This window comes from Chiloscyllium punctatum, chromosome 9 (genome assembly GCF_047496795.1).
Source record: "Chiloscyllium punctatum isolate Juve2018m chromosome 9, sChiPun1.3, whole genome shotgun sequence".
In the NCBI taxonomy this organism is placed as follows: domain Eukaryota; kingdom Metazoa; phylum Chordata; class Chondrichthyes; order Orectolobiformes; family Hemiscylliidae; genus Chiloscyllium; species Chiloscyllium punctatum.
In genome coordinates this window covers 55,616,381-55,637,526 of record NC_092747.1, presented here as the reverse complement: position 1 = coordinate 55,637,526, position 21,146 = coordinate 55,616,381, and the positions used below count along the sequence as shown (strand labels likewise).

Genomic DNA, 21,146 nt, shown 5'->3' with positions numbered 1-21,146 from the left:
AACACCGAATGGAGAATTCACCACCAAGGTATACAGGAAAGCCACACACACAGACCAAGTCTTAAACTACGAAAGCAACCACCCCAACACACACAAACGAAGTTGCATCAAGATACTATTCAAAAGGGCCACAACACACTGCAGTACACCAGAACTGCAAAAAGAGGAAGAAGAACACACGGTGGCACAGTGGTTAGCACTGCTGCCTCACAGCGCCAGAGACCCGGGTTCAATTCCCGCCTCAGGCGACTCTCTGTGTGGAGTTTGCACATTCTCCCCGTGTCTGCGTGGGTTTCCTCCGGGTGCTCCGGTTTCCTCCCACACTCCAAAGATGTGCAGGTTCAGGTGAATTGGCCATGCTAAATTGCCCATAGTGTTAGGTAAGGGGTAGATGTAGGGGTATGGGTGGGTTGCGCTTCGGCGGGGCGGTGTGGACTTGTTGGGCCGAAGGGCCTGTTTCCACACTGTAAGTAATCTAATCTAATCTAATCTAATCTAATGTATTCGCCAAAAATGGATACCTCCGCAATTTCATCAACAGATGCCTAAGGGAAGGACAGCGGAATGAGGACATGCCGCAACCCAAAGGACTAGCCACACTACCATACATCAACAGCATTTCCGAACTGACAGCCTGACTACTGCGACCACTAGGACTCATAACAGCACACAAACCAACAGCCACTCTCAGACAACAACTCACCAGAGCGAAGGACTCAATACCCAGCATGAGCAAAATCAATGTAGTGTACAAAATCCCATGCAAGGACAGCACAAAACACTACATAGGACAAACAGGAAGACAGCTAACGATCCGCATCCATGAACACCAACTAGCCACGAAACGACACGACCAGCTATCCTTAGTAGCCTCACACGCAGATGACAAGCAACATGAATCCGACTGGATAACACTACTATTATAGGACAAGCCAACAGAGAACTGCCAGGGAATTCCTAGAGGCATAGCACTCATCCACATGTTCAATCAATAAGCACATCGACCTTGACCCAATATACCGGCCACTGCAGCAGACAGCTGGAACTGACAACCGGAAGCGGCAGATTCAAACCACTACAAATGCCGGAGGAAAGATCACAGAAGCGCTTCACAGGACGCTCCCAAGCACTGAGGATGTCACCTAGACAGGGGACGAAACGTCTGCAACACAAATTCCCAGCTCGGTGAACAAAACCACAACAACGAGCACCCGAGCTACAAATCTTCTCACAAACTTTGAATGCAGTGGAGTGTTCTGTGTAGTTTTGGTCCACTTAATTACATACATTTGTAGAGGAAGTGTAGCAGAGTTTCACCAGTCTAATTCTGGGAATGGTGAGATTGTTGTGTGAGGAGACATTGAGGAGAATATGTTTGTATTCTCAAGAGTGATCTCATTTCAATTTAAGAAATCCTTCGATCTAGACAGGGTGGCTGCAGAAAGGATGTTTTCCAGCTGGTGTAAGGGCAGGGTCCAGAAGCAAGGGACTCTGTGTGCAAATAAGTGGTGAGCCACTTAGAACTGAGAAGAGAAGAAATGTCTTCACTTGGAAGATAATAAATCTTTGGAATTCTCTATCCTGGAAAGCTGTGAAAACTTGAGTCATTGAATAGGTTCAAGGCAGAGATCAGGAGATCAGGAGAAAGTGAGGACTGCAGAAGCTGGAGATCAGTCAAAAATCTGGTGGTGGAAAAACACAGCTGGTCAGACTGCATCCGAGGAGCTTGATAGCATAAGCTTTTCATCAGGAATGTGGAGTGGGGGGAGGGGAGGCTGAGGTGTTCTTCCTCCTGGCATCAGGTGGCTAGAATTTAGCAGTGGAGGAGGTCCAGGGCTTGCATATCTTTGGCTGAGGGGGAGTTGAAGTGTTTAATCACAGGGTGATGGGGTTGATTGGTGCATGTGTCCTGGAGATGTTCTCTGCAACCTTCCGCAAGTTGGCGTCTTATCTCCCCAATCTAGAGGAGACCACAGCGAGAGTAATAAACGCGGTAGATGAGGTGTTTGGAGATGCAGGAAAGTCTCTGCCAGATGTGGAAGGATCCTTTGGGGCCTTGGATGGAGGTAAAGGGGGAGTCTCTACCATTTCTGCCACCTACGGTCAGACCTCACCCTTAGAGATATATTTCCCTTCCTACCCCTTTCAGCATTCCATAGAGATTATTCCCTCCATGACATCCTCATTAGATCCACACCCCACCAACCCAGCCTCCAATCCCAGCACCTAGCCTTGCCACTGCAAAAGATGTAAACCTTGCACCCTAACCTCTCCCCTCATCTACATGCAAGTTCTCCACCACCAGATTCTGGCGATCCACCCGATGCTTTGAGGAAAAACACCTCATCTTCTGCCTTGGGACTCTCCAACCACACTGGCTCAATGTCAATTTCACCAGTTACCTGATCTCTTCCCCCCCCCCCCCTCCCCCCCCCCGGCCACACACACACACACACACACACACACCTTATCCCATTTCCAACCCTCCAACTCGGCACTGCCCTCTTGAACTGTCCTACTTGTCCATCTTCCTTTCCACCTATCCACTCTACCCTCCTCTCTGAACTATCAACAGCACCACCCCAACATCAACTTTTCTGCTCCTCGGATGTTGCCTGTCCGGCTGTGCTTTTCCAGCACCATGCTTTTTGACTCAAGGCAGAGATTGATGGATTTCTAGATACTCATGATATCAAGGATCATGGGATAGTGTGGGAAAATGGCATTTGGGTAAATGGTCAGCCATGATTGAGAATGGTAGTGTAGACTCGAGGGACTGCTCGAGGAATGGTATACTCCTGTTGTTGCATTTCTAGTCATGCTTTTTTTTTGTTAGTGCATTGTTAAAGCTTTCTAATAATGGTGTATTATTTTTCCCCAATGACTAATGTTAAGAAAACTGATGGGTTTTGAGAAGATTTGTAGCTCAGGCTGAGGTTCTCGATGAAGGTTTGCTTGCTGAGCTGTCAGGTTCGTTTTCAGAATTTTCTTCACCATACTAGGTAACATCTTTAGTGAGCCTCCAGATGAAGCACTGCTGGTGTTTCCTGCTTTCTATTTATATGTTTGACAGAGCAGAAGAAAATCACCTATATAGTGTATTCAAAAAGAATGGGTACCTAAGGAACACAGTCTGCCGATTTCTCAGCAACAAATCCAAACAAGCAAACAAAATGCATCCAGAAACCCTAGCCATCTCCCCTACATCAAAGACATCTCAGAAATGACTGCCACACTGCTCAGACCCCTTGGCATCATGATAAACCACAAACCCACCAACACACTAAAACAGCAGCTAATGAACTTGAAACACCCTATACAGACAACAAGCAAAACTAATGCCATTTACAAAATACCATGCAAGAACTGTAACAAACAATACATTGGATAAACAGGCACAAAACTAGCCACCAGGTTAAATGAACATCAACTAGCCACAAAACAACATGACCCTCTCTCACTAGTATCCTTACATACAGATAAGGAAGGACACCACTTCGACTGGGACAACACATCCATCCTAGGACAAGCCAAACAGAGGCACGCACGAGGATTCCTGGAAGCATGACATTTCAACAGGAACTCTGTCAACAAAGACATTGACTTGGATCCCGTTTACCCCCGAGAAAAAGAACAGGGAATGACATCGCCATCCCAAGGAAACCCAAACATATAAATAGAAAGCAGGAAACACCAGCTGTGCTTTGTCTGGAGGCTCACTGAAGATGGTGGTTAAACGTCTGAAAATGAACCTTCCAGCTCAGCGAGTTAAGAAACCTGGCCTGTAGTTCCATATTTTTTCTTCTGTCCTTTCTTGAATAGAGGTATAATATTTGCTAACTTCCAATTATCTGTCTTATTGCTATTCTTTGCAACATTGCAAGCCTGTTCTTGTAATCTAAAACTGTCCTCTAATAATATCTTCAACCTCCTGAGTAAGCTATGGATTGATCTTTGAGTTTTTGTTTTTCAGTGAAATCAATTTTGTTGAATGTTTTGATTTGTTTCTTTGAATGTTTTCTACTGCACGTTTATTGTCAAACCTTCTATTTACCCACTCAACCTCGGCCAGCTCCTTCCTTAGACGTGTGTAAATGAGTTAGTTGAAGTTTTTGTTTGTGATTGAAATGTTATTTCAAAATTTAACATTTGTTCATTTATCGGAGTAAATTTCACTCAGCCTTGTGTATCAATACAAATTACGTTCTTTTTGTTAAATTTGTGTATTTCTGTGCTGTACATCTCTATGATTGTATTAAAATATCTTACTGATTTATTTCATTCACACTGATTGCGTTTTTTAATAATGCTAACAATGCACAATCAAGTTGCATCACTTTCAATGTATTCTTCCTACCTGTTTCTGCGATACACACTTGTTTTCTGCATCAGTCGAATTGTGATATTTAAGAACTTGTTACAGTTTCCTTGTCACATTAATCTAAACATGTGCTTTTTCAACAAATGACCAATGTATTTGCTTTAACTGTAAACCTGATTAAGATCATTTTCGGATCAAGTTTTAAATTTCACTAAATTAAGAAGTATTGCTTCAATGCCTTTCTTTTTCTCCCCAATAGAAATTTAAGTGGAAGTAGATGGTTGACAAAAGAAGAACTGGAAGAGATGCTGGTTGAACACATTTCTGACCAAGATGTAAGTAATAATTTTCAAATAGGTTATGTTTCACAATTGATATTTGCAAGATGAAACAGAATTGCAAAACATATTACTGGATTTTCATGTAGAGTGGTCCTATAGTTCAGTGTTTGTGATTTTTCACAGCACGAAAGTCCAACTGGATGCTAACCGTTGCAATCGATGTCAGTTTGCAGGGAAATATAATTTGGCAACCTAGGAGAAATCCTATTGTTTAATTAAGCTGAAGTTAAGTTTACAAAAATTTATATGCAAGTTGTTGATTTAATATGACTTTATTGTTACAACTAAAACTGGAGGAGAGCACTGTTAATCTAGTCCCACTACTCCACAGGTCAGAACGTAAATGTACCGTTTCCAGTTACCAAGATGAACGATTTAATACTTTGTCTATATAAGATTTTAATTAAGAAGATCTATTAATCAGATTACTGAATAAACACTTTATTATGAGATTATTATTAAACATTGGTTCATTATGAAAACAAGTCTTACTTACAAAGGTGCAGAGGATGGTTGACAAACATTGTGCTGTAAAAGTACACATGGGCGTGCATGCACTGTCACTCGCATGCACTCTTTTAAAGAAAAGAGGGGCGATAAAACAGATTCTTTGCAGACGTTGGCATTTTGAACAAAAGGGAAACTTTTTGGCCAAACACTTGAGTATTAAGTTCAGGAGTCTTGTGGACCTGCTACAAATCGTAAACACTTGTTCAGAGAGTATAATCTTGATGTTCTTTCGATCACTCTTTCAAAGAAAAACAATTGGTTTCACACGCAAATCTAAATTAGTGCTTCCTTTTCAGAAGTGGGCAGCTTGTTTTTAGTAGGGTTTCCTCCAACTTGGCTTGTTCTTGATAGGCATTGCTGCAGCTGAACGAGATGAAATAAGAACCTCTCAAAGTCAGTCACTGTTTAGCATAGTCCTAGCCCCTGAAATGTCCACCATGAAGTTTCTCTCACTCTCACTATCGTTCTCCCTCTTGGTATTTCCAAAAAAAACTTTAAATAATTCAATTTTCAAAAATCCTTCGAATCTTGAGTCCTCCAACACCTACCAGCAATTTTACTATTGGCTAAAAACTAGAAATATTCAGGGCTACAAATTGTGGATGAGCATTGACTTTAAAAAATGTTTATGTTGACTGCAACATCTGGAAAAAGCATGATAAGATATTAGGTAACTTCGAAAAAAAATATTGACATAGTGCAATAAAAATATAATGAAAGTGTTGACTACGTGTTCAGAGTGTGAAAATTTTTTTTAATGATTCTGCAATAAGTATTCTGACATAATAGATGCTGCTTATAATGTCATAATGAACAATTTACAACAGTGTTGGTTAAATATCTGATGTCTTCCGTGATTATTTAAGCTTTTTTAATGTTGATCAGTGTAATGCCAAGACTATGAGATGATGACATAACAATTTCCTTACTGAAACCAAAACCTCAAACATTTGCACCTTTTTTAAAATCCAAAATAATGCTGTAATGCTTTGGAGTAGAAATTATGTTCCCTTTAATAGCACAAATATTTAAAGTTAAGATAGCTTTAATTTTCTTTGTGGAGAAATTTATGGTTGCCAACCTCCCCCCCCCCACTCCGCCATTTCTGGCTGCCTTGATGGAAGATTCATATTTCTGCTAACTTGTTGCTAAAGTCCCAGTAGGCATCTTTTGCTGTGTTGATTAGAGGTCAGTATTTCTGTAACCTCCTTCATATTAATCATGATGTTGATATCAGCCCTAACTGCTGTTTTGATGCTTGAGTGGGTAAATATATTTCTCAGTTGGTTTTAAGCTAGAAGAAACAGAAACAGCTAGTGGTGAGCTTCCAATTGCCTGCCACTTCGTAACAACATGGGGTAAACCCTTCTGCTAATTTAAACCAGCACCACAGAAAAGAGTGCTGTAATCTGTTAAAATTCGAGAGGCAAAGTACTATCCCAGAGGTCACGATTTAAAGTAAAAATGATCAATTTAAGTCCAACAGAGAATATTGAAGCCAACAACTATTTACAACTCCTTTCTCTTAAACCTTTCTTTTACCTCCCTCTCTACAATACTAGTCCGATTTAAAAAATATCCGATTAAGATGTTTTTAAAAAATCAACAACCAGTCAGCTTTGTCAGTTCTCCCTAATAGATTTTTCTCTGTAGATTTTCTCTCGCTTAGTTTTAATGTTCTCCTCCACAAACTTATAGACAGGTACCTTTCAGAGAGCTGTTCTGCTAGCAGTCTGAACTTGTTGGTGACTTGGCAGTTCTCCCCCTAACTGTACAAAATGTCCAGTTTTATACCCTAAGACATTGGATAGTTTTATTGGTTTAAATATTGGTCTAAATTCAAAGTTGATTAGATTTTGGTATCTTGGGGCATAGCTTAAACTGGCCGAATTTGAATTTGTTTTTGTTGCATAGCAACCCAACCCGCTGCTATTTGTTTTGACCAAGTGTTACATTGTTACTTTGTTCAAGACGCTCTGTGCTTTGTCAGTCCTTGCTAGCTTTTCAATTCTCTTAAAGCTACAGTAAATTTCTACACCTTCATAACAACTTCAACACATCACACTGTTCACTGGCCAAACTCTTTCTCTCAGGCTTGCTGCAGTGCTCCAACACAGCTCAGCACAAGCTGGAAGAACAGCACCTCATTTTCTGCTTGGGACCTCTACAGCCTTCTGGACTCCATATCGAGTTCAACAATATTAGGGTTTGAGGCACCTTCTCCCACGTCCTTACCCCAACTACCATACACCAGGCCTTGTTATCATATGGTTTACTATTACATGCAACCTGTTATTAGCCACTAATTGTTCCCGTTTGTAGCTATTCATTCTCCTAGACTGATTGTTATTCGCTCCATTATCTGTCCAACTGTTCTTCTGTCTCTTTGGGCTCTATCTCCACCCATTGTTTACTCCTTACTCCCTCCCCAAACCTATCTTCTGCAGTAAAAAAACAACTTTTTTCTAATTACTATCAGTGTTGAGGAAGGGTCACTGGACTCAACGTTAATTCTGATTTCTCTCCACCGATGCAGCCAGATCTGCAGAGCATTTCCAACAATTTCTGTTTTTGCAATTAGTTGTGTTAGTTGCTATCAGTCAGGTCAGCTGTTCAGCTGCCAAACTAGCCCGGAGAGTCAGTGAAGGCAGAAAGTTTGCTCCTGTTCATTATTCCTGTCCTTGCTGGAAGATGTTTGTGTATAGCTGTTTGATTAATTTAGCTGTAACACCATGCATAATTAGTAACCTACAGGTGCTGCTGCTCAGATTAATACATACGAGTGTATCCTGGTAAGGTATTGGATGATTATTGTTACTTCAGGAATGCTAGCCCAATAGTAGACAGTATCTTTATGTTCATGAACAGGGAAAGTGAGAAAAGATTTAGGTGGGGGTTATAGTGAAGAGTAGGAAGAAAATTCAGCCTTTACCGAGTCGAAGTAGTATTAATGGGTTAAGAATAAGAACTGAAAATGAAATTGATTTCTACTAAAGTTGAAAAGATCCAGATCACCAGTGAATCCATTGAATGCATAACAAAAATGCATCCCCTCTAGCTAGGAGTGTTGACCAGGTGTACTCCTGACAGTATATATTTTATATTAGCAACTTGTATAATGCAGCAACTAAATGGAGATAAAAATTGAGAATTTCACAGATACAAAAACTGATAGCACGCAATAGGTTAAAATTTAGCAAAAGTGTCATAACACTTTGCATTTCCTTAATTACTTGGATTAACAGAAGTGGAGGGTTTTCAGGACAGAGTTCTAAAGCTTAAGTCCAAGATGCCTAAATTCACTGACATGGAATGATGCTACTTGGATGAGTGTTGAATATATTAGAGGTTGGAATTGATGTTATAGGGTAAAAGGACAAGACAAGAGTCTGCAGGAAATTAGATGAGAAGAGGGTTGTTCATAATTTGTAAATGAAGTCTGGAATTTAAAATGTAAGTTATTGAAAGACAAATGACCAAAATATCCAGATAATGGGTGAACAGAACAAACTGGAGGTTGCAGAATTTTGTTTGTTGGTGTTTGTGGGCGATAGAACTCAGGAAACCAGTATGGAAGATATTGGAGAAGCTAATCCTGAATGTAGTGAAGATATAGATTATAAATCAGGGTGGTTCAAGCTTGAGTTCCATTCAATTTAGAACATGAGGTTGTTCGAAAATTGGTTCAGCTCTAGTTAGCAGTGAGAGAATACAGACTTAATGCCAAAAGGTTAACCTTTTTTGGTAATTTCTTTGTTTAGAATATTTAAAGTTTCCTGGCATAGTTAGATTTTTAAAATAAGTGATAGGGAATAAAACAAGGAATATGAAGACAAAAATGTTCATAAACTTTCAAATTATATTAACAAAATAATTGACCTGTCTCTACTTAAAAGGCATTATTTGTTTACTGAATATTCAAGAAAACTGTGCACAATGTAATTAAAAATGAGATTTGAATGTGAGTTTAATACATGAGAATGTTTGTTTGTTGATTTGATTGAATTATTCTAACTAAAATGAGCATGTATTAAATCTGTTGAAATAACATTGGACTTAATTTGAATTGGAGTGTCTTCAGAGAAAGTCGCATTTTGTTTCTGCTCATCAAAACCCTAACTTCAACAATTAGGCTTTATAAATCAATTAAATTTTAATTGTGTGCAAACCCTTGTTGGCTCTGACACCTGTCAACTTGTGTTCTAGTACAAAACAAACAAAATCAGAAGATAATCTATTGTAAAATTTCAACAATTTTCATTTACATCATATCTTTAATGTAGTTTAAAACTGTTTAATGTGTTAATATTTGAATGGAATGTTTACAGATCTTGCTTGGTGTAAGATATGTGTACACTGGTTAATCAAACAGCTGACAAGTGCTACACAAACAGACCTTTGGCCTATAATTAGGTTAATACCATTTGTACACTTGCCTAACAAGGAGGCTAATGAAGAATTAAGCATAGTCTTTTTCTCCTTCTTTGCTGTCACTTCTCAAGTCGTCCAGGCATTGCTTGTAGATTGTTGGTCTAGAGGGACTGGCTGTTTCTTTTTAATAATTAGATGTTTCTGCTGTGCAGTTGATTGTATGCTTTCATATGTCCATGTCCTTGTTTGTATTCAATGACTATAGCCACACAATGCAAAATTGCCAATATTTTCTAATTATGGATTAATGATTGAATGTTGGTGTTTGAATTGTCTTTTGTTGTAAGGAGCTGCCTGCCTGTGTGAATGTAGTCCTAAAGGTATATAAATTATCTTTTGGCTGCCTGGTATTTTTAGGGTTGCGACTTCCAATTTAAAAAAAAAATCACTTTACAACAATCACTTGATAGTGATGCAATCTGGGCAAGTTCCCCTCCAAACCACTCACCATGCTGACTCTAAAATATATCCTTGGTCGTCCACTGTCACTGGGTTAAAATCTTGGAATTCTCTTCCTCGCAACATTAGGTGTCCCTGCACCATATGAACTATCATAGTTCAAGAAGGCAGCTTACCACCACCTTCCCTGGGGTATCAAGGGGTATTCAAGATATACTGGCCCAGCCCATGAACCAGTCTCTCATGATTTAATAAAAGGGAATAAAGGACTTGAGGCTTTCTGACAATGTATGTGTCAGGGTGGGGGTGGTGGGGGGGTGGGGGGGGGGAGTTAACTTTGCTATGAGATCCCTAGATTTGTCTACAGGCTGAATTATCCTTTCCAATTGGATTACGAACATGTGTAACAACTGAAGACTTTGTTCTTAATTTTTTTTTGTTGTTTCTCAGTGTGCAGAGTCTAGAGACAGGGTATAAGGATTTGCTCATTTAAAGCAGAAATGAACACTTCATTTCACAGAGGATGGTGAATCTGTAGAGTTCTTTACTGGAGAGTCTGTTGAGACTTCATTGTTAAGAATATTCGAGACTGAGATAGACAGATCTCTCATTTTTAAGGGAATAGAGGGTTATGGGGCAATGGCAAAAAAGTAGAATTGAGAATGATCTCATTAAATGGCTGAGGAGACTTGGGCAAAATGACCCATTTCTGTTCCTACTTCTTATGGTCTTAACACTTTTTAAACAGTAGAGATTTAGTGTAAAGAAGTGGTTAATATTTTAAATATTGTGCATAATCCAGTGAGAATTCTAATTTTAACAATTATGAAGGTATTAAGACCAAAGAAACCTGACATCTCTCCCAGAGGAGTTGCAGATATTAAATAGCCAGTGCCAAACCATCAGTCTTTGTCTGCATCTCAGCAATTTCTATCCATCAGCTGTTCATCCGTTCTTTGTCGAAAGAGATGATTTCAATGAGTGCACAGCTTCTATTCCAGTCATGGTGAATAATCAAAGCCTGTTTGGTAAGTACTCCATTCTTGCCTTGCTCGAAAATTGGTTTTACTGTATATTAATGCAAATTGTTTAAACTATTCTTCCAGCCCAACTCTTATTCACAGCCCACTTCCAATTTTGGAATTGCCTGAGCTAATTTATGCCATGTTAAATGCAGGATTGTACAGAAAATAATGTGCTTAATTGTCAATTGTCTGTTTTTTAATAAATAACTGACCTGTTAAGTAACATTAGTCTTTCCTTTTATGTTTTAAACAGTACCTGTACTTTCTTCGATTACTGGAGCGTATGCTATCCTTAACATACTGCAGTATTAAGGAAGAATATGTGTTGAAATTTCGCAGAAGGATGGAAGATCAGTCCAAGAAACAGATAATTGAAGCTTTACAGTTTGATGAGAACGGAGTAGCTTTCAGTAAAGGGGAAGGTAAAAACCATATAATCTGGCATTCATTTCAGCCTTTTCAGCAAAGTATATGTTCAGGTTCAATTTCCTTTTTAACCAGTGTTGTGTTCTTGCCCGATGAAGTCTCCTCACTATGCCATTAATCTTGAGCGCTTAGTTTCATTTTTGTGCACAGTTCGCACATTCAAACTGTGTTCCATTGCCCATTAACAGAAATTTAGTTTTTGAGGAATTGCAAGTTCTTTGTTACTCAAAGCTGCTTATGATATTTGGAAGTTTTCTCCATGATTCTACACTACTTTTGTTAAAATAATGTGGTAATAAATGCCATTCTGGTGTTCTCAATTACTGGCATCTCACCAAAAAAAAGCTCAGTGGAACTACACATCATGTTTTTCAGCTAAGTAGAAACCAACTTTGAAATGTATGTGTTACTTATAGTATTACATACTTTGGGGACAGGAATCCTACTGAAGTTGGGTTAGCAGACAGCAACTAATAGAAGAAAGATTGTGCAAGAAAGGAGTTTGGCTAATTTCCAGCTGTTTATATGACATGCTTCATCTTGTACATTGAGTTTACCATGTTATATGTTCCAGTTATACATATGGTTCACAGATTCTGAACTTCTCAGTAATGTAAATTAAACCAGACTGTGAACTTGAGAAATTTCAAACAATGTGATGAAAACTAAACAAATGATAACTGCATTATTGGCTGCGGGTCACAGCTGCATCACTAGAAGGCATGCATGTCAGCATGAGTATAAGTGATGGCTGATGTGTACAATCAACTCCAAAACAGATTTTGTCCTTGCAGCAGTTACAATATTGAACTTTTTTATTTATTTCACTAAACCAAATATGAGCATCTGATGCAAGTCATTGAAATGAACTTAAAGCACTAAATATCTATTTAATAGTACATCTGTAGAACATTTAGATTAGAGATTTGTATAAAGCTGTAGGGCTGTCTTGTGGTACTGTGGTAGTATCCCTTCCCCCTGGACCAGAAGGCCTAGGTTCAACTTGGGCCTGCTCCAGAAATATAATAACATCTCTGAACAGGTTGATTAGGAAAAAAAATGTACAATTGTGTTCTACGTAACATGGTAAGCTTGAGCTTTTGGTCACTGATAACCCCCAGGATATTGATCGTGGGGGATCCTGAGATGGTGTTGCCGTGTTAATTAAGCCCTTGATGCTGTGTGCTATATTATGTCCTGCAACCTTCAATGATTTATGTACATTTACACTCAGGACCTTTGCTTTTGCACTTCGTTTAAAATTGTATCCTTTGTATTAATTTCTGTCTGCATTCTTCCCACCAAAGTGAATCACTTCACACTTCTCTGTGCATTAAATTTCATCTGCCACTTGTCTCCCGGTTCCATCAATCTATTTGGCATTTTGAAGTTCAGCACTATTTTCCTCGAGTTCACAATCCTTGCAAGTTTTAGATCATCTACAGGTTTTGAAATTGTGTGCTCTGCACGAAGTCTAAGTTGCTATTGTATATCAGGAAGAGAATGGGTGCTTGCACTAATTCCAAGGGACCTCATTACAAACATTCCTCTTGTTTGAGAAAATCTAGTAACTGCCACTGTCTGTTTCCTGCCATTCAACCAATTTTGTATCTATGTTATTGTCCTGTTCACTCTATTTTGCCTTTGGGTATCCATATGTACTGCATTAGCAGATATACTGTGACCCTCCAACTGTTTCCTCATCAAAAGACTGCAAGTCTTAGTTGAGCATGATTTGTCCTTAACAAGTCCATGCTGGCTTTCCCTGACATTTACCAAAGTGACTGTTAAATTGTCCCTAATAATAATTTCTAGAAGCTTTCCTATCACCTTAGTAAAACAATAATTTCTGGGCTTAACTATTTACCTTTTTTTTAAAACCAGGATGAAACATGTATGTACATTCAGTCCTCTGGCACCACCACAAGTCTAGAGCAGACTGGAGGTGGAGCCAGTGCCTCCATAATTTCCCATCACTTGCCTCCATAACATTAAATGCAACTCCTCTGTTCCTGGTTCTTCATTAACTCCAGATAGAGACAGTCTCCCCAATATTGCCACCTTATCAATTTTAGATTCTCCTTGCCTTGTAGGTATTTAGTTTATGCAAATTAAAATTTAATAATTTAAAATACATGTATATTTTAATTCAACTCAGAAGGTATGGATATGATATTTCAAATTTTACTAAGCTAAAGAGAGTCTCACAGAGCCTAACTTAAGTGTTAACATTGATTCCTATGGGAAAGCTTCAATTAGAGTTGTAATTTTCAGGACCATAATTCTGACTTTAAGTAAGGGCACCCTATAATAGTGACATCTGTTGTTTCTTTACTCTAATCAAATAGATTCTGTCCTTCGTTGCTTCTGGACATCATCTTTCTCTAAAATTGTAATCATCTTCTTCACATCACAATTCCCACCACCACCCACTCCGAATACCTACAAGAGCAGCTAGGGATGGACGATGACACCCATATCCAAAGAGTGATACTGATTATTTTTAAAGGAAGAGTTTTTTTCTGAATGATTTTCATGCAGGAATATTTGGTATTCGGATGATATATCTTACTGAGTTTAGATTACAAAATAGTAGCATATGGTATTGATTAATTTTATGAAGGGCTTCCTTTTAAAAATAAAGTCCAGTGTCCTTCTGGAACAATGATCTATGGTGTCAACAGAACATTATTTATACTGTGGTCATTTATGACCGGTAGATAAACATTGAAGGCCATTGGCTTGTTTTCAGTTCATAACAGTAAAGAATTGATATTAGTTTAGAAAACCCAGAGATTGAAAGTTTTTCAGGCAGTGTTGAGGAGACCTGACTGGTAAAGTTTAGTTTTCTCTCCTGAAATTAATATATAACAGCTCAGAGAAAACACTTGCCTCAGTTTAAAACAATAAGTTTAGCTTGCATACAACCGTACCAGAAGAGTTTTGTTAGAAGTCTGTACATTAATAGAAGCTGAGAAAGTCTAATCTCTGTTTGTGGATATTCATGTTATAAGACTCCACTGTTCACAGGAAAGAAATTGAGGAAAATCAGTTTATAGAGTGATAATTTCTTTATCTGTATTTCGGTTGGTATTGGAAAATAGATTGAAAACTCTGTTTTGCTGTGTGTTAAAGAATTTTCTAAATTGTCTTCACTATCCAGATAGTTTGATTTCTTTTTTTTTGTTTTCTGCTTTTGTGTAGTACATTTCTTGTTAAATAAACTGCAGCCTTGTTCACTGTATTTCAGTGACTGACAGAATAAAATAAGAATATATCAAGTCAAGCTTCATTCTCAGATCTGACTTGTCCCGTAGTGCCATGAGCTGAGAATGTAGATCCTGACCTTTTTTTTTGGAACTGGGACTTTTTTTTTGCCATTTCATATTGCCAAGTGGATTTTTGCCTCTACACCTCACTAATCCAATTTGCTGTTTGTGCATTCATGCATTCAAAATCTACCTTAGAAGTTTTCTGCATTCTTTCTTGGTCTGATTCTTCTGAATACCCTACTGCTTTTTTTCTCTATTGCTTTATATCTTTGATGTTTGTACACCTGGTAGCCTTGAGTCTCATGTATGTAGTAACAGAATCTGCTGCGCAACCTGGAATTGAGCTCTATCAGTTGAGTAAGTTTCCTGGTTGTTCAGAAAACAGGAACTCCCACAAGCCACAGGTAGTGTATTCATCAGGACTAATCAAATTTGACTAATAAATGAGACAAGTTTTTTTAAAAAATAGACTATTCAAAGCTCCTTGCATCTTCATCTTTTCTTTTGCTGACATCATTTTGGGGATTTTTAATCTTGCTGCCTGTCGATTCATTCTCTATTCTGTTCCAACCCAAACATGTTCAGTCCTGTGTACGTTTTCTGTGGCTGACCAATTAAGCTTTACTCCAGCTTTATATTCTACTGTTATTCCAACCCCAAACTCTTTCAAACTTGTGTTCCCTATCTCTGTGTTCTCTGTTTCAATATGTATTTAAGTCGGTTAGGTTCAGCATTCACTGAGAATGGATGTGCAATTCCTTCAAAAAAAATCAGAGCAAGGTATTTGATCTCAAAGAATTCTCTTGTGTAGAAAGTTTCCACAATTAAGAAGGAAAAATCTTTTGATGCAGTTTGAAAACGCTTTATTTAGTGAGATGACATTAGAAAGCTGTCCTCTTATAATGTATTTTTTAATTCCACTAAAACAATGAATTTACTTATTTTTAACAGGTTGTATTTTAACTTAGTTGTTTTCTCACGAATGCAATCACTTTGTGAAACAATTACCACATAGTCAACAGTGCTTGTGTCTGTACTTAAGAGGAATATTGTGGTGGAATTGTTTTATTAATCATAATTGATGTTAACTCTAGGTAAACGGAAAACAGCAAAAGCAACAGTCATAGTTCGAGATCATGGAAGTGGAAACATAACAGTTAATGGGGTGGATTATTTGCTCTACTTTCCATCACTACAAGAAAGGTAATTATTATCTAATGGATGCTGGTGGGTTGGTAGCACTTTGACATGTAAGAACATATAGTTCAGAATTATGCACACTTTATTATGGTCAGCTTTGGGGAGGGGAATTTAAAAATTGCAACGCATATCTTTTTGGTTTTATGTAAGCGTTTTGTTTTGATGACCTCAAATCCTTTTTTCTGATAAAATGAGTTTACTGCAAATGTGTAATAACATAAGTTCATTGCAGTCTATTGTTTTGCATTGTCTATCCCCACAATTGTCACAATTAGTTTATAAATGTTGCTTGGCTTATGCCTTGGACTTTCTAACACGTTAGTCTGAAAAAACTGATTTTACTGTGTGCTTGTGCCAAATATCTTGTAGTGCTGAAAACTTGATCCCGCGATACCAGGAAATAAGGCTAAGCTAGACATTGCTTATGGAAGTGTTTCCCCTACACAGTTCTGTTAATATTTTTAGACTACCGAGGAGTATCCCCTTGCCTATTCCTCACACTGCAGATACAAGGCTTCATTCATTTCGAGCTGTACAGCCCAAGGACTTGCTTTAGTGGGTGTTCCCAAGTATTATCCTTTGCTGCTAAATCATCGGGCTCAATTAGATGCATCCAACTCTCTAACTGAAGCAAAGTTAAACTCTTGATGGCATCACATTTCAGAAGTTCAGAAGTTGCACATCCTCTGTTGCATCTTTAACAAAATTGCACATGGAATAAGAAACATTAGACAAGAATTGTTCAGCAAACTACTATCAATTTAATATCACACTGAAAATATTTTTGGAAGATTGGTTTGACCAATCTCTATTTATCACTGAGCTGAGGACTTCAAAACTATGACCTAGATATTCTGAAGGAGAGAGAGTGATTTCCACTGTGAACATTGGAGACTCATGTCGAGACCACATTGCAGTCCAGATGCAGCTGACTCCCGGGGAATTGCCCAAGAAGTTGAAAATTCTGATGGGCGATTAATTTGGGTCTGGAAATGTTCCTTAAGTCAGAGAATTCAGTGGATTCCAACTCATATAATCGCTACCCAAAAACGCCTGGATGATTGAAAACCTATTCTAATGCTATGGGTCACCACTAACAAAACTCCGAACTGAACTCCAAATTTTCCTCTACCACCTCCCAGCATCGCTCCACCTCTTCCCCCACCCCCACTCTGCCAAGAAGATCATCAACCTAAAATGTTAACTCTGTATCTCTCAACAGGTGCTTCCTGACCCGTAAAGTATTTTTTATATTTTCTGTTTGTACAAAAATAATTGTGTTTACTTAGATTCCAAAATCCACATCCCCATCCCAAAATAAAAACACTCTTACTTTTGCATCCTGTAAATGCCTTCAAAATATATTTTACCAGAGGCAAGTTCCTTCAGGAAACTATGGCATTCCTAAAGCTCCAATCATCCTGCAATCAGCAGCTTCCATGTAAATCCACCATGTAAATCCATTTGATAATACCACATTTCTACTCTTGTGCAACTACAAAACGTCCCTTATTTTTATTCATTATTATCAAAGCTGGCAATTCAGAGAGTGACAGTATTTGCAAGTTACTAGCCCTTTATCCAGTAGTGAAAACTATTATTAATACTGTGAAATAATGTGAGCCTTTGGAAAGCTTTGTCTGGAGTAACGGGGTTAATCTAGCTATGTTTAAATAATTTATGTTGAAATTAAATGTTATGTATAAGCTCAAACTTCCTTTTGTAGCTATAAAATGAAGAAAACACATTTATTTCTTCATTTGTTCTATGTGCTGAAGGAAATTTATTAATGGTTATATATTTATTAAAATATAACAGTTCATAGTCAATGCTTTCAATATTTACTTTGTGTCAATTACAAGTACCAAAGAAAATACTGAATTGTTGCATGATTATGTTGTTGTTAATTCAGTGTCCATGTGCCCCTCCTTCTCGCAAGTATAATCTCCTCTGACTCGCCATGAGTACTGCCATGTGCAAATAATTATGCTATCAATAGAAGTATAAAACTTCTGTTTTAACTTGTTCCCTGTGATTTCTAGAGAACAACTGATGTTCCCTTTCCAATTCCTAAACCGACTAGGAATGCATGACATGGAATGTACAGTACATTCAGGTGGCATATCTGCACAAGCAGGAGCAATTCGCTTGGCCTCTTCAAGGGCTTTGCTTAGCTTTATCACCGAGAAAGAGGTGGAATCCATGAGGCAAGGTAACTGTGATATCAGTCAAACTTACAAAATAATTTGCATCTTGCATTTACATGTGCAAGTTGAAAATATTACCTTAAAGATGACCTTTCTTTACCACTTAAGTCAGGACAAGGTTTAAAATATATAGCAAACAGACGTGCCCGTCTTTCACTGAAGATTATTTTTGTCTCCCGTCTCCTGGTGCGAGACATGGTTAGTACATAACATTTAGTTTAGAAAAACGAAGTTCTGTCGGAAAAGACAAAGGTAAATTAAATATAAAATACATTGAGCCAATTTTGGCCCTCTTGGCATCCATATTATTGTTGTTGTGTTGAGTAAGATCAGTAGTAATTAAAGCTTGGAGACTAATTACAGTATATTTAACATAATGGATAAATGGTTTTGAGCATTTAGCATCAAGCATTGAGCTGCCCACTTCGGGTACATCACAGAGCCTTGAGAAACGACATCTTGGAAGTTCTATTTAAAACAAAAAAAGATGAAACTGATCTATGAAATAGGGATCTGGGAGTGCTAGTCGAGGATTCTCTAAAGGTCAACATGCAGGTTGAGTCTGTGATTAAGAAAGCGAATGCAATGTTGTCACTTATCTCAAGAGGGTTGGAATATAAAAGCACCATTGTGCTACTGAGACTTTATAAAGCTCTGGTTAGGCCCCATTTGGAGTACTGTGTCCAGTTTTGGTCCCCACACCTCAGGAAGGACATACTGGCACTGGAACGTGTCCAGCGGAGATTCACACGGATGATCCCTGGAATGGTAGGTCTAACATATGAGGAACGGCTGAGGATCCTGGGATTGTATTCATTGTAGTTTAGAAGATTAAGGGGAGACTTAATAGAGACGTACAAGATAATACATGGCTTGGAAAAGGTGGATGCTAGGAAATTGTTTCCGTTAGGTGAGGAGACTAGGACCCGTGGACACAGCCTTAGAATTAGAGGGGGTAAATTCAGAACAGAAATGCGGAGACATTTCTTCAGCCAGAGAGTGGTGGGCCTGTGGAATTCATTGCTGCAGAGTGCAGTGGAGGCTGGGACGCTAAATGTCTTCGAGGCAGAGATTGATAGATTCTTGTTGTCTCGAGGAATTAAGGGCTACGGGGAGAATGCGGGTAAGTGGAGTTGAAGTGCCCATCAGCCATGATTGAATGGCGGAGTGGACTTGATGGGCCGAATGGCCTTACTTCCACTCCTGTGTCTTATGGTTTTAAGCTAGTAGAAGTAGAGCTATCTATTTATACCAATGTAACTTGAATAATTTTAAACATAACGATTGGCATTTATTTTTTGCTTTGAGATATGTATCCAAACAAGAGTATCAATAAGTTCATAATTATATGCAGTGCATATGGACAATTGCTACAATATTGTACAATTTAAAATGCAAAACTTAAAACTGATTTTTAAACCTATAATTATACAGTAGTGATTAAACCAATGTGCCTTTAGATTATTTTCCCATTCTCATCTGTTCATGGGGAGATGTAAAAGTTAGAATCAATACCTTTGGGAATTCTTTTTAGCTTAAATTTTAACCTTTTGAATTCACTTTCGTTTCAACTGTTTGCAGCTGGCTTGCTGACTCCTGATCCTCGTGTGAGAGAGCGGAAGAAGCCTGGTCAGGAGGGAGCCCGCAGGAAGTTCACATGGAAGAAACGTTAATCAGTGCCTTTTCCTGTGAAGCAACCCTGAGGTGGTTTGAAATCAGAAGCAGAACTTCAACAAGACCTGCAGTATGGACACCTGCTCGAACATATTTGAGGGCTTGCAAGATCATTATTGTCTCAGATCTCAATTTCCTGCACATGAGAACAAAGTTTACCTATGGTTTTATTTATCTGCAAAAATTCTAGGAATGAATCTCTTAATCATTATTATCAGACTGTAAATGTGGTGTTTTTGTGTATGCTGACATAACATTATATTTAATTCATTTCTTTTCACAATAACCTCAAGTGGTTGCTTTTCATACATTCGTTTTCTAGTCCGTATGTTTTGGGTAGAAATTGCCGAGTTTCCAAAATGAACAACTAATCTGCAATATCAGTTTTACACTTCATGACAAGTTTAAATCTATTGTAACTATGTGGTAATCCTTGTGAGCATTTATCAAACTTGTTCTCTTTATGAGTCCAATAACATATTAGTCATGAAGCATGGTTCTTTTTAATTCCATTATTTGCATCATTGCTTTCACATTTGTTTAGTTTCCTAGAGAGGAAAATTTATTTTGATGTCATGCCTGATTTCTACTTATATCAATTGTTTAATGTTTGCTTTACTGCAACATTGTAAATCAAAACTTCTAATACAAACTGTCACACTCTGCTGTTAACATTTGTAATCCCTGCAGTGATGCTGTTTGTATTAAGTGACTAAAATTTCTGACTGTTTTTCTAGGGATTTTAAGGTTGTACCTTTTTAGGCATTAAACCCAAGGACCAGAGCCTGTTTTGAAGCATATCTTCACACATTTATTTCTGCCAATGAGACACTGGAAGCTATTATTTGTTAAATCTTGCCTTTTATTTCATAGTGTTCCCAGAGAGAGTCCATATTATCAAAAAGAGATTTTCAGAGCAACCAATGCAGAGACTGTCAATACAGTCTTCAACTTTGTTGTATGTATGGAGATATTTTGATTTAAAGTTGTCAAGGTCATTTCATTGCAAAAGCCAAACAGTAAAAATAAAAGCAGAAAATGCTGCATGTACTCCATTTTCATTTTAAATGTAAAAATAAATTTGGTCAGATATTGTTTCAAGTATTATCAAGAACAACTTGTAGTACAGTAAATATTCACAGTTCTAGGTATCCATCTTTTAGACATTGCCCTCTGACCGAGGAAGTCACAGGCTCAAGGTCCACTTCAGAGACGTGAGCGCATAATGCAGGAAGGCATGGCACTTCAGTGCACCTTTGAGGAAATAAAAGATCCCATGATTGAACTTGAGCAGAATCCTTCTGTTAACCTGGCTGATGTAATGTCTTGACCATCCTGAC

General features: G+C 38.1%; 1 protein-coding gene across 2 annotated transcripts in view; it reads left to right on the top strand.

Annotated features, from left to right (window-relative positions):
* mrps9 (mitochondrial ribosomal protein S9) overlaps positions 1-20,861 on the top strand; it is a 108,363-nt gene extending 87,502 nt beyond the window's left edge. For both annotated transcript variants that reach the window (XM_072577584.1, XM_072577585.1), the window contains 5 exons: positions 4,581-4,656; positions 11,281-11,449; positions 15,820-15,928; positions 17,968-18,137; positions 19,714-20,861. In XM_072577584.1, coding sequence (XP_072433685.1) covers positions 4,581-4,656; positions 11,281-11,449; positions 15,820-15,928; positions 17,968-18,137; positions 19,714-19,805 — 616 coding nt within the window. In that variant the 3' untranslated portion in view covers positions 19,806-20,861. The remainder of the gene's footprint in view (positions 1-4,580; positions 4,657-11,280; positions 11,450-15,819; positions 15,929-17,967; positions 18,138-19,713) is intronic.
* Positions 20,862-21,146: the final 285 nt, after the last annotated feature.